The 13,068-nt window shown below is 45.6% G+C and overlaps 1 protein-coding gene across 1 annotated transcript; it reads left to right on the top strand.

Annotated features, from left to right (window-relative positions):
- Positions 1-5,080: 5,080 nt before the first annotated feature.
- LOC311012402 (E3 SUMO-protein ligase ZBED1-like) lies at positions 5,081-7,587 on the top strand (the record flags this gene model as incomplete). Its single annotated transcript, XM_084007867.1, has 3 exons — positions 5,081-6,761; positions 7,030-7,149; positions 7,567-7,587. The coding sequence occupies exons 1-3, from the start codon at positions 5,328-5,330 to the stop codon at positions 7,585-7,587; spliced, it is 1,575 nt and encodes a 524-aa protein (XP_083863993.1). The 5' UTR covers positions 5,081-5,327.
- Positions 7,588-13,068: the final 5,481 nt, after the last annotated feature.

The following is a 13,068-nucleotide window of genomic DNA, read 5'->3' as shown; positions in this document are numbered from 1 at the left end:
CTTAAAAACTTCATTAGACTTAGAACTAGGGGTGTGACGATACACTCCGCTCACGAGACGAGACACGACATTGGGTTCACGAGAACGAGACGAGACGAGATTTTAAGAAAACTACAATGACAAAATATAAGACTGGACCAACAGACTTTAATTTAACGGAGTTGCACATGCATTTTGAAATATTTTATTATAACTCTTTACATGCATGATGTAAGCATGATCTTTTAATAAACTTCTTCTTTCACAAATTTAAACTAAAGCTAAAATTTATAAAAGTTAAAATAAAATAAAATATTTCTTTTTCCCAAGTGTAAATATGTGCAAAACCAAATCAAAGTTCTACTTTGTCAATACAGAGTGCAAATAGTGCAAACGGAGCCTGACCAAGTATGTCATGAACACAATGCTGCAACTACAGCATCTTCAGCATCTCTGACATCGCAGCTGTCAAGTGTATCAATGCTTCGGGAGTTTTGTCTTATCTCTGGGCTGGTGAGTGTCAGACCTTGGGCATGGAGGGAGGACTCAGATGCAGGGCAGTGGCAGGAAAAAGGCTTTATTTCTAAAATAACAATGAACAAACAAAAACCGCTCCAACCGGAGGAAAAACAGGCTACAAGCAAAACTACAAAAAAAACAACTTAACTTAACCTGTGGTGGCGTGGAACGTGACATGAAACGTGACGTGACAGAAGACGAATAACGAACTGGCACAAGACAAGGGGAGACGCAGACTTAAATACACAGAGGGATAACGAGCAACAGGTGACAACAATCAGGGATCAGGGATGACATCAGACCAGGGAACACATGAGGAAGGGCAAGTGACCTGAAACGAGAAGGGAGTTATTTTCAAAATAAAACAGGAAATGACAAGACAAAACCCCAAGACAAGACATTACCACACCGGCGTGACAGTGAGAGCTGCTGCTATGGCAGCTCGCTGCTCAAGGTAACGAGCCAGCATATCCAACATGCCCGTGATTAACTTGTGTAATGGCAATTGTGGCCGCTTCTGCTTGGACATTTTCACCGCGGTAGCCGCTGAACTACGATGAAAAAAAGCAGTCACACGTCTCACCCGCCCGAGTAAAACATCAAAACAGATGTGCAACTTCAATCCCGCATCGCGCACTGCCACGTCCATATTACGTGCATTGTCGGTAACAATAAGCGATGCCGTGGTTGGGTTTTTTAAGCTCCCAGTCAGTAACAGCTGTCTGTAAAATCTCAGCTATGTATAGCTCACAAATCTCGCGAGACAGATTTTTAACGCGACGAGAAATATCGTCAACTGTAATCTCGCGAGATCTCGTGGTATGATATCTCGTCACACTCCAACCTGTTAAAATATTGAAGGTGGAGAAGAGGAACCGGGTTTTGTTTTTATGGTTGGTGATGAGTTTTGAGAAATGGGAAATTTGTGCCTTTCTGACTGCATTATTGTAGGTTTTAAAAATTATCAACGATAACATTGCAGGGTGCAGGTAAAATTTCAGCAGGAGTGCTCTTTAAAATCCCCATGAAATTTGCAGCCACTTCAGAAGTTAGATAGCGCCTCCTCACTGTTCTCACCGGGGCCCCCCCATGGTTAAATCTGGTGATATTAAAAAACACACAGTAGTGGTCAGATACAGCCAGGTCGACAACAGAGGACACACCGATGGACAGGCCATGGGTTATGACCAGGTCCAGGGTATGTCCTCTGTTGTGAGTCGGCTGCATGACGTGCTGCTCAAAATCAAGACGATTTAAAAGATTTAAAAACTCTCTGGATATCGGGTCTGAGGTAACATCAACTTGTAGATTAAAATCACCAGTTATTAAAATCCTGCTATGAGAAGTGTGGATAATTGAAAGTAGTTCTGACAATTCACTGATAAAGGAAGTAGAGTGATGTGGTGGTCTATATACATTGATGCAGAGAATCGGGGGGCAGCTGAAAGTAAAGGCATGATGCTCGAATGTACATGTAACTGTTAAAAAATTTGAGGTAAGGGAGTTGTGGGTGATGGATGCTGTCCCGCCTCCTCTTCTACCCTTTCTAGTAGAAAATTAAAAATTAAAATTTGGTGGGGAAGCCTCGGTAAGAACAGCGGGTGCGTCAGTGCGCTGGAGATGAAGTTAGAGCCAATGAAGTGCGTCTTACGGCAGGTAGCTGAGATGAAGCTGTGGCCGATGGGGAACAGTCTCCATCAGACAACTGGGAACCCAGTGACAGGATAAGTGACTGGGCAGGTGGGGGACGTGAGGAGCCAGTCAGAGGGATGTTTTCCCTGAGGTGAGTGATGTGTTTTTCTGCTTTGGTGGTGGGTGGAGAGGTGCAAGGTGCCATGGTTGGAGCATATAGTGGCTGTGAAAAAAAAAAAAGAGGACAGCTCTGGCAGCAAAGGTGTTTGTAGTAGCTTAGCCAATGCTAGGTTTGGCTAGCAGTTGGCTAGATCGCTAGTGCAGCTCCAACAAGGGAGGTAGTGGAGACTCCAGTTGGAGTCCGATGTGTAGAAGAGGCGCATATAGAGGATTGTCTTGCTGGACACCCAGCAAGGGTTCAAGCTGCTCTGACAAAAGGTTGGAACATTAATCGACTTGGCTTCGGATACCAATTACATAACTCACAAGACTGCGAGCAGACTGAACCTTAGGAGTGAAGACATCACGCTAATCGTCCATGGAGTTGGGGGGATGAAGGTCCACATGGAGACGAAACCTTTACCAAACAAACAGGCTGCTGTCAAGGCCCAAGAGTCACGTACAACAACCACTAATCGGGACTTCTTGGATTGGTGGAAGTGGGATAGCATTGGTGCAGCATGCGAGCCAAAGTGCGGGGGTTGCCGCTGTGGAAACTGCCAGCCAGGCGGGAAAGAGATGACGCTTGCTGAGGAGAGAGAGCTTGAAGTGGTAAGGGAAGGCCTCACCTATGTAACAGGAGACCGTCACAGCAAGGACCCACATTGGCATTCTAGCTATCCTTGGTTGGAAGACCCAGCTTCTTTACTGAATAATAAAAGGACAGTGGAAGCCACTTTTCTCAGGACGGAGAGGCAGCTATCCAGAGATCCTGAATGGAAAAGTGCCTATGCAGCTCAGGTGCACGACATGGTGGACCGAAAGGCTGCAATCAAACTGTCCGAAGACGACATTGTAAACTGGAAGGGACCAGTGTGGTACGTGAGCCACCTGATTGCACTACACCCACACTCGGTCACGACCCCGGTGAGATTAGTGTGGAACAGCAGCCAAAGGTGCAATGGTGTCAGTTTAAATGATTTGCTGATGAAAGGTCCAGATGTCCTCAACCAAATTCGCGCCGTCCTCCTCAGATTTAGAGGCGGGAGCTATGCTGCTTTGGGAGACATTAAAAAAAATGTACAACTCAGTATGGTTGGAGGACCGTGAAGTACATTTGCACAGATTCCTCTGGCGAGACTCCCAGGACGAGGAGCTGGGAGAGTATGCCATCACAAGAGTGAATATTGGAGACAAACCTGCGGGGTGCATTGCACAGTTGGCAATGCGTGAGACTGCTAATCTTCCTTCTTTTACCCACCTCAAGGAAGAGCAGCAAGTGCTCCAGAAAGACAGCTATGTGGATGATATTCTAACATCTCACAACAGCCTCGACCAGTAGAAAACCATCACTGCAAATGTGGAACGAATCCTGAAAGCTGGTGGTTTTGAACTCAAGCCTTGGGTCCTGTCTGGCCAAAGTGGGAGCAAGGAGGACAGTGATAAATCAAGGGAAAGCAAGACAAAAACCATGATCCTACCAAACCAAATGCATGAGGATGAGAACAAGGCACTTGGTCTGGGCTATGTTGTTGAAGAGGACATGCTCCACGTTATGGTGGGAGTCAATTTCTCCAAGAGAAAGGGAAAAATGCGCCTAGGCCAAGACCTTCTCCAAGAGCAAATCAAAACCCAGACACCAAATCCCCTAACAAGAAGAGAACTTCTCAGCCAAGTAGCAGGGCTATATGACCCTTCGGCATAGTGGCTCCCGTTAAGCAGAAGGGAGCGATTCTGGTACGCAGAGCTTTCCAAGAAGCAAAAGAGGGAAGCTGTTTGGTCAGAGACACTTGGGACATGGTACTCTCAGATGGACTCAGGGAGGATGGAATTAAGCTCTTTGAATAATAGTACAACTTGGAAACGTCAAGTTCGTCAGGGCTCTGACTCCCTCTTGCTCCAAAATCAAACCCTTGGCAGTCACCTTTTCTGACGGAAGTGAGCACACCTACGGGGCGGTAATGTATCTGAGATGGGTTTCAGACCATGGCCCAATTGTCAGACTTGTGGAATCCAAGGCCAAGTTGACTCCCTTGGACCACAGAGGAGACGCTGTTAAAGCAGAGATGTGTGGAGCAGTGTTCGCCTCACACTTAAGGAAGTATTTCGAGCTGCACAGTCGAATTCAAGTAGAGAAGTGGTATCATCTGGTGGACAGTCAAACAATCCTTGGTGCTATACAGCGAGAAAGTTATGGCTTTCAGACATTCTTCACCAATCGGATTGGAGAGATTCACACCAGCACGGACATTCAGGACTGGCAGTGGATTCCTGGCCCACAAAATATCGCTGACATAATCACCAGAGGTGCCACCCCTCAAGACCTCGATCAGGACTCAGAGTGGCAAAATGGACCGAAGTTCCTGGTGTTTCCTGTGAGTGAGTGGCCAATAAAATCAGCAAAGGAACTGGCTGCCACTGCCAGAGAGAACATCGACAAGTTACAGAAGAAAGCTTTTGTTGCAGCACTATCAAGAGCCAAAATAGGGAAACAAGAACCAGGACCAACAAACCCAAGGAGACCACCTGCAGGGTTAGCTATTAAGAACCTTGTTGATGTCAAGCGGTTCAGCGTTCTGACTCGACTGGTCAAGACAGTCGCATGGATTTGGAGAGCAGCGAAGAGGTTTCTTGGAAAGAACAAAGCCCTAAGCAATCCAAAGTGGGAGGCAATCTCTTCGACAGGAGTCATCACAGTAAGAGAAACGAGAAAGCGCTCTAAGAGACATTTTTTGTGCGGCGCAATTGGGCACAACCTTCCCAAGCACCACAACAGACCGACTGGTAGGGGTGTTGAAATTAATAATTTGTACGATGCATCGCGATGCGGACATGGACGATTATGCATTGATGCAGTGACACACCATAATCGATTATAGCCTAATGACATAACTTGTTGATTTTCGCGCCGCGCCAGTTCAAGTCCTGCTCCGTTTCAACCCACTCTTTGTTCTCTATTGTCTACTCTTTCCCGCGGTTCACAGTAACTACGGTAACTGCGTCTCATCTGACTGACGTCACCTCATTCGTTGTGCGGCATGGCTGAGGAAAGAGTGATTCAAAATGCACCTAGCATTTTAAAAGCGTCCATCTGGACAAATTTTGGATTTTATCAGGACACCGACAAGCACGAACTGGACAAGACACACGCGGTGTGTAAAGTGTGTCACACTAAAATCAAATACCTGGGGAATACCACCAACTTGAGGAACCACGTTAGCCGTTTTCACCCGGAGAGGCTAACGTCAACGTTAGCGGTTGCCAAAGGGACAGCGGACCCAGCCCAGCCAAGAATTGATGCAACGCTGTCAACTCTGCCACCCAACTCAGAGAAAGGGAAGAGAATAACCCATTCTGTGGCAGCTTTTATAGCGAAGGATCTACGGCCTTATTCGGTTGTTGAGAACACCGGGTTTCGTCACCTGTTGAAGACACTGGAGCCGCGGTATAAGCTCCCGTCACGCAGCCATTTCACAGAACATGTTATACCTGCACTTTACCGCGAAACAAAAGCCCAGGTAATGTCATCGATGAGCCAAGCTAGTCGCGTAGCAATAGCATGTGATTCTTGGACTTCAGTCACGACAGAATCTTATTTAACAGTAACGGTACATTACATTAGCAAGGACTGGCAGATTGTGTCACATGTGTTGCAAACAAGAGCCGTTTATGAGTCGCACACTGGTGCTCATCTGGCAGAGCTACTGTCTCGTGTTGTGGAAGAATGGCAGCTATCGGATAAAGATGTGGTGCTTGTGACAGACAACGCATCAAACATGATTGTTGCAGCTCAAGTTGGAAAATTCCCTCATGTGAAATGCTTCGCCCATACGCTGAATCTCGCATCCCAGCGGGCTCTTAAAGTGCCCACTGTCTCCAGGCTTCTGGGCAGAGTCCGAAGAATATCAACGTTCTTCCACCGCAGCACTACAGCGAGCCATCTTCTGAAAGTGAAACAGAAATGTCTTGACCTGAAGAATCATAAGCTGATAACTGATGTTGCAACAAGGTGGAACAGCGCATACGACATGGTCGAGAGGTTCTTGGAACAACAGCCTGCAATCTGTGCCACCTTGCTGTCTCCAGAAATCAGAAAAGGAGAGTCAGACCTCTGCACTCTCAACGAAACAGATGTGTCAAATGCAGAGGACATTTTGAGTGCATTAAAGCCTATGAAGGATGCAACTTTACTGATGTCTGAAGAGAGCAATCCAACAGTATGTCCTATTGCTCCTCTAAATGCACAACTCCTCCAGAACATGACAGACACCATCGGAGACTCGCCCCTGGTCCATGAGGTCAAGAATGCCATCAAAACAGATCTCCTGAAGAGGTACAGCAGGGAGGCAGAGAAGATGATCCTTCATAAAGCCTCTACCCTGGATCCCCGTTTTAAGGGACTGCGTTTTCTCACAGAAGAGGAGAGGTTGGAGATATACAGAGGAGTGACTGAGGAGGCTGCAGCCTTGGAGGTAATTTCATCATATTTCTTGTAAAACTTGTAAAAATGTATTAAAATATTAAATATATTTTAAATATTCAAGTAATTAATTAATATTTAAGTAACTTGATATTAAATATAGTTTTATATGTTTATATATTAAAACATTGCTCATAACAATATTAAAAGTAGCTACAATAAGTTAAAGTTTTGTCTGAAAACATAGTTATCCTGATAGATGTGAGCTGTTGCATTGACTGACTGAGTACACTATCTTACATTTTCTTGTTCAAATATAGACCCAGTGCACACCTAGGAGGACAGGAGTGGATGAAGAGCCTGGGGTAACAGGAACTCTGGAAGATGAAACATCCACGGAGAACAGCCCCTCTGCTCCCAAAAGAAAGAAATCACTGCTTGTGAGTTTGCTAGGACAGTATTTTACTGACACTGAAGGTACAGCAGAACCCAAGACCCCCTATGCCAGGGCTGAAGAGGAAATGGAGAGATTCTGCAAAGTCCCATCTCTGCCTCTCACTGAGGACCCTTTGAGCTGGTGGCGTGTCCACGAGGTCACATTTCCCCTCCTCTCTCGGCTGGCAAAGCGATACTTGTGCATCCCAGGCACAAGCGTATCTGCAGAGCGGGTTTTCTCCACTGCAGGAGATGTGGTCACTGCTAAAAGAAGCACTCTCAAACCAGAGCATGTGGATCAGCTGGTGTTCTTACAGAAAAACTTGCATATTCCCAAATGCTGAGCAGGTATTCATGTTTGTGATGTATGGCACATTCAGGAAGTGTCCTGGCTGTTACTGTCACTTTTATATTTGTTGTAGCATGTTACTGCAGAATGTTGAAGAGTTATAATATTCATACAACAGGCTTAGGCTAGGCCTATGCTATTTATTTTTGTTTACTGTCACATTGTATGGCACATTCAGGAAGTGTCCTGGCTGTTACTGTCACTTTTATATTTGTTGTAGGGACAAATTGCATAAAATAAAAAGGGAGTTCATATATATAACAGACTGCTTGTATCCTTTGACGAAAACATAGCCACGTGCAGTAATCGTGATGCATCGTGATGCATCGTGATGCATCGTGGAATCGAATCGAATCGAATTGTTGACTGGATAATCGTAATTGAATCGAATCGTGGGACCAGTGAAGATTCACACCCCTACCGACTGGTAGCCTATAAAGACCAGGCTTCTGGGCTGATGGTTTGTGGTGGCAGAGTGCAGAGCTTTGAAGAGGATAAACTTGCTGTTCCCATCCTGCCCGTTGATGCCTGGGTGTCTTTGCTGCTAGCTCGGGAGGCTCACAGAGAGAGTCATGACGGAGTGGCCGGGACCTTGCTTAAAATGAGAAGAAAGGCTTGGGTCATTAAAGGGAGGAGAATTGCTCAAAAATTCGTTGATCACTGCATAATCTGCAAAAAAGTAAAAGCAAAGAGATGTCAACAAATAATGAGTGATCTGCCACCTGAAAAAACTGAACCTGCTGCTCCTTTTGAATTCACAACAGTAGATCTGTTTGGACCCTACCACGTAAGCGATGACGTCAAAAAGAGGGTAAAACTCAAAGTCTGGGGAGTCGTCTTCTGCTGTATGGCCAGCAGAGCCATCCATACAGAGTTGGTTAATACCTTATCAAGTGAAGGGTTTCTGATGGCTTATCAAAGATTCACAGCAATCAGCGGACACCCCAAGAAGATCTGGTCTGATCCAGGCACCAATTTTATTGGCGCAAAACCAGTCTTGCTGGAACTATATCGATTCCTGGACAACCTGGACCGAGCAACCCTGGAGGAGAACGCAGCAAAAAATGGAACAGACTGGATGTGGAAAATCCTTCCAGCTGATTCTCCACATAGGAATGGCGCTGCGGAAGCTGCTGTGCGTATTGTAAAGAGAGCGCTCCAAAGTTTTGGAAAATCATCATCACTCAGTTATGGGGAATTTCAGACGGCTATTTACATAGCAGCTAACCTTTCTAATGAACGTCCAATCAATGCCAGGATACAAAGCCGGGAAGACTGCATTCAGTACATCACACCAAATACTCTTCTACTTAGCCGAGCATCTCAGTGTGGAGACATCAAGACCTTTGACTTTTCCAGCTACCCCTACAAAAGGCTGAGAACAATGCAGACAGAGGTGAACAAGTTTTGGAAGAGCTGGAGTCAACTCGCTGGTCCGAACTTGTTCATAAAGAGCAAGTGGCACACCACTCAGTGAAATGTCACTGTCGGAGACATTGTGTGGTTTAGTGACCAAAATGCACTAAGAGGGCAAGTCAAGCTGGGCAGAGTGGTCTGTACCAATCCAGACCACAAAGGCATCGTGAGAGATGTTAATGTACGGATCTTTCCAAGCTACTCCATTCCTCTGACAAAAGTGTTGAAAGGAAAGGCAAGGCACTCTACTCAGGATAAGGAGAGGATCCAAGCCACCATTGTTCACAGAGATGTTAGGCGGCTGGTTGTCTTACTTCCAGCAGAAGAACAAATGGCAAATCAGAACAGCAATGGAGACCAAGTTCAAACCTAGAGGCCAAAGTTTGACTTCAAAGTGGCGATCTCCCAAGTGGTTCCATTGGAAGGTCGAGTGGGAGGTGTCAAGTCAAACTGCAATAAATGGATTAAGGCCCAGGTAAAATAATAAGCACACAACAATTGAAGTGGGCGGAACCGATGCGCCTGCCGAGTTCCGTCCGGGGCTTTAAAAAGGGCACAGCAGCGAAAGCGAGGAACGGCGGAAGTCAACTTGCGGCTAAAAACAAACACTATAACCCAGCAAACTCTCTCAAAACTGCCGCGATCGCCAGCAAAGGCATGCGGGACTGACGTTCTACAGCACCCGATTGGCAGCCGGTAAGAACTGATCTCCGAGCCAAAGTCTGCTGCTGCTGCAGTAAATATTAGCGTAGCTTTAGCCACACAGTCGGCAGCGAGAGAATCCGTTTAACCCGTTAATGCCTGGTTGTGATGTCCGGGGGGAATGTGTGCGAAATATTGTTGTTGTTCGCTAACAAAGGAAAAAGGGTGATATTAGTGTTTGTTATTAGTGTAAAGTGCGAATGCTTTGGTGTGGTAGAAGTCATGGTGAGGTTAAGGTTAATTCCTAATGCTTTGATGGTACATATGAAGAAATGTTTAAATAATTACACTTTAAAATTTGATAGAAAATGTTTAGTATTTTTAGATATTGGTAAAATGTACTATAAAAATGTTAAAAACTGGGTTTAATATGATAAATTGTGTTAAACAGTTAAAGATTCATATGATATTGAGCTTAAAAAAATGGTAACAGTGGTGGGCATAGCCAGTGGTTTTCATGAAATGTGGAAATTATTTTAAAAAAAAACACACACAAAATGGTTATTATGAATTGTACAGATGTGTAATTTTCTGTTGTTGTATTTGGTTGTAGTAATTTGTATATTTTTTTTCTCTTGCGGCTCAAAGGTTTTTCACCTGCTAAAACTACTAGGACTAAAACTGTTAAAAACCTTGAGACCTACAAAAACCCAATCCTTCAAATAAATGGCTGAAGCAAAAAATCAAGTGGAAATGTCATTTAATTGCTGAATATGCCAAAATAAAAGGAGGAAAAAACGGAAAGGAAGTGTTGGTCTTTGAGTGGAATCCAGTTCATCATTTCGGGGTAGACAAGTCAGGACCCTTTCAAGCGAAGAACCTGCATAAGACACTAGAGACTTGACAATAGGTAAGGTGTTTTTTTCTTTGGGAGGGAGGGGGTGTTGTTAGTGGATCATGCTATGCAGAGCCGAGGTGAAGTCTGAACAAGTGAGTCTTGAGCCTTTTTCGGAAGATGGCAAATTAATCTGCTGTCCTGACATTGGTCGGGAGTTCGCCACTGAGGACCAGAACAGAGAAGAGTATGGACTTTGCTGATCGACATTTGTTTGATTTCAGCGATGGTGGTACCAGCCAGCCAGCTGAAGTGGAGGAGCGAAGTGCTCGCTCCGGGGCGTGTGGTTTGACCAGTGTTTGAAGGGTGCTGTTCCATTGATGGCCTTGGAGGCCAGTGCCATCATCTTGAATTGGATGCGTGCTGCAACAGGGAGCCAGTGGAGGTCACGGAGGAGGGGGGTCACATGGGAGAATTTGGGTAGATTGATGCAATGGTTAAGTCGCCAAGGCCGGGAGTCCATCCAGGAGAGAGTTGCAGTAGTCAAGGCAGGAGATGACCAGTGCTTGGACCAGACGTTGCATGGCATCCTTTGTGAGGAAAGTCCAAATCCTGCGGATATTGTAGAGGGCAAATCTGCAGGATCGGGCCACAGCAGTGATGTTGGGGGTGGAGGATAGTTTGTCATCGAGGATTACACCCAGGTTCCTCACAGTTGACGACGACAATACTGTGATGTCCTCGACAGTGAAAGACAGATCCTTGCGAGGGCAGTCTTTCCCTGGGATGAAGAGGAGTTCGGTTTTATTCAGGTTAAGCTTGAGGTGGTGTGCAGTTGTCCAGACAGACATGTCTGCCAGACATTCCGAGATGCGAGTTGCAATGTTAGCGTCGGAGGTTGGAAGAAAAGAGAGGAACAGCTGGGTGTCATCTGCGTAACAATGGTAGGAGAATCCATGTGATTACAGAGCATAGTGATCTGGGGCCTCATTTATAAAGCTTGCATACACACAAAACGGGGCTAGAAACGTGTGTACACCACTTTCCACACAAATTTTGTGATCTATAAAAACCAAACTTGACGGGAAAGTGTGCGTACCTGTAAACAAACTCGTGAGACATGCGTACCGGTACGCACATTCTGGAGACTGGAGTGGAATCAGCGACACAGATGGAGCTGTGGTGAACTGAAATCAGATTGTATAGTAAACGAGAGAAGAACTATTATAATTTTGATGACTCGCACACATTTAATTTCACTCCATATCATACGTTAGATCCGCTTTATCGTGAAGAACTCCAGCAGTGTTTTTGACGCTTTTAATGAGTGATATTTTTTTCATAAACACCTTTTAAAATCCAACTTGTATCTTGAATCAAAATAATTTTTAAATATTGAATCAGCGCTGTCATCGCAGGAGGAGGAGGAGACGGCCCAAATGCATGTAATACAGGATACAACAAATACCCTCCATTAGATCAATGCAGAACACAGCAGGAATAACTAAATATTCTCCTTATTTAGTGTGCATATGTCATCAACACATAAATACAGCCATTAAGCCATCGTATAATTGTTACACTTTATCTTCGTTTTTAAACCACCAGAGCGCAGAGGAAATGCACTATGAGTGCCATGCTTGTGGGCACTCAGTCGTGGAGCGTGGAGAGCGCAACTTCAGGATGCAGACTCTACCACCCGGCAAAGGTGGTAGAGACCCCAGCATGATGACCCCGAGCCACGGCCCCCTGCCCGACTGGAGGGGTATCAACAGGGCACAAGAATCCGTAAGGAAGTCATGCGGCGTTTGTAAGATAAGGAAGACAACAATCAATGTTCATTTTTAACGTATTCTGTTATTAATATGCCAATTTCTTGCATCACAGTGCGCGTTTACTGTTGCTCATCTGCAACGTTGTTGATGGCGGCAATTGTGTCTCGCTGAAGTTGCAGGACTTCAGCGAGACACAAGTGAGCCCGACCACTTGATGTGCCATGAGCCTGGGGTACACTGCGTCTTGGTGCGCTGCTGCTTTGTGCTGGACCCGGACGCTGTGCCGAGGGCCCATCACGTCACCCTCCTCACTGTCACCCTCCTCACTGTCACCCTCCTCACATCTCCCTCCTCACTGTCACCCTCCTCTACGCCCAACGCTGCAGACTCTGGAAGGACAGAAACTATTTCATGTTTTGTTTTATATACAATAAAAGTGTATTAAAATCTGTTTACCCTTATACCTCTGGTCTCAGTCGCGTCTGTGTCTCCCTCCTTTTCGGACACAATCCCCGTCAAAGTCACATCAAAGTCAAACTTCCTCAAATACTCAAGCAATACATTAAATACATGTTGGTAGAGGAGCAAAAAGATGTAATTTACCTTCAGATCACCGTCCGCTCTGTCCCACTGATGCCGTTGACTGCAGCAGCAATGTGTTGACACTCGTACTGCTTCTTTGTATTTGTGATCCCACTGCTGTGGCCACTAAATAAAATTTGATGCGACAGTGATGCCAAGTTCAGCCAGGGTAGAGAGGAGGATTTGGTGGTTGACTGTGTCGAATGCAGCAGATAGGTTGAGGAGAATGAGAATGGAGTGGGAGTGGGATGAGGCTCTGGCGTCTCGCAGGGACTCCGTCACTGTGAGGAGGGCCGTCTCAGTGAAGTGAGCAGACCTGAATCCT

This window comes from Eutrigla gurnardus (genome assembly GCF_963514095.1).
Source record: "Eutrigla gurnardus genome assembly, chromosome: 4".
Classification (NCBI taxonomy): domain Eukaryota; kingdom Metazoa; phylum Chordata; class Actinopteri; order Perciformes; family Triglidae; genus Eutrigla; species Eutrigla gurnardus.
This window is presented reverse-complemented; position numbering and strand designations above follow the sequence as displayed.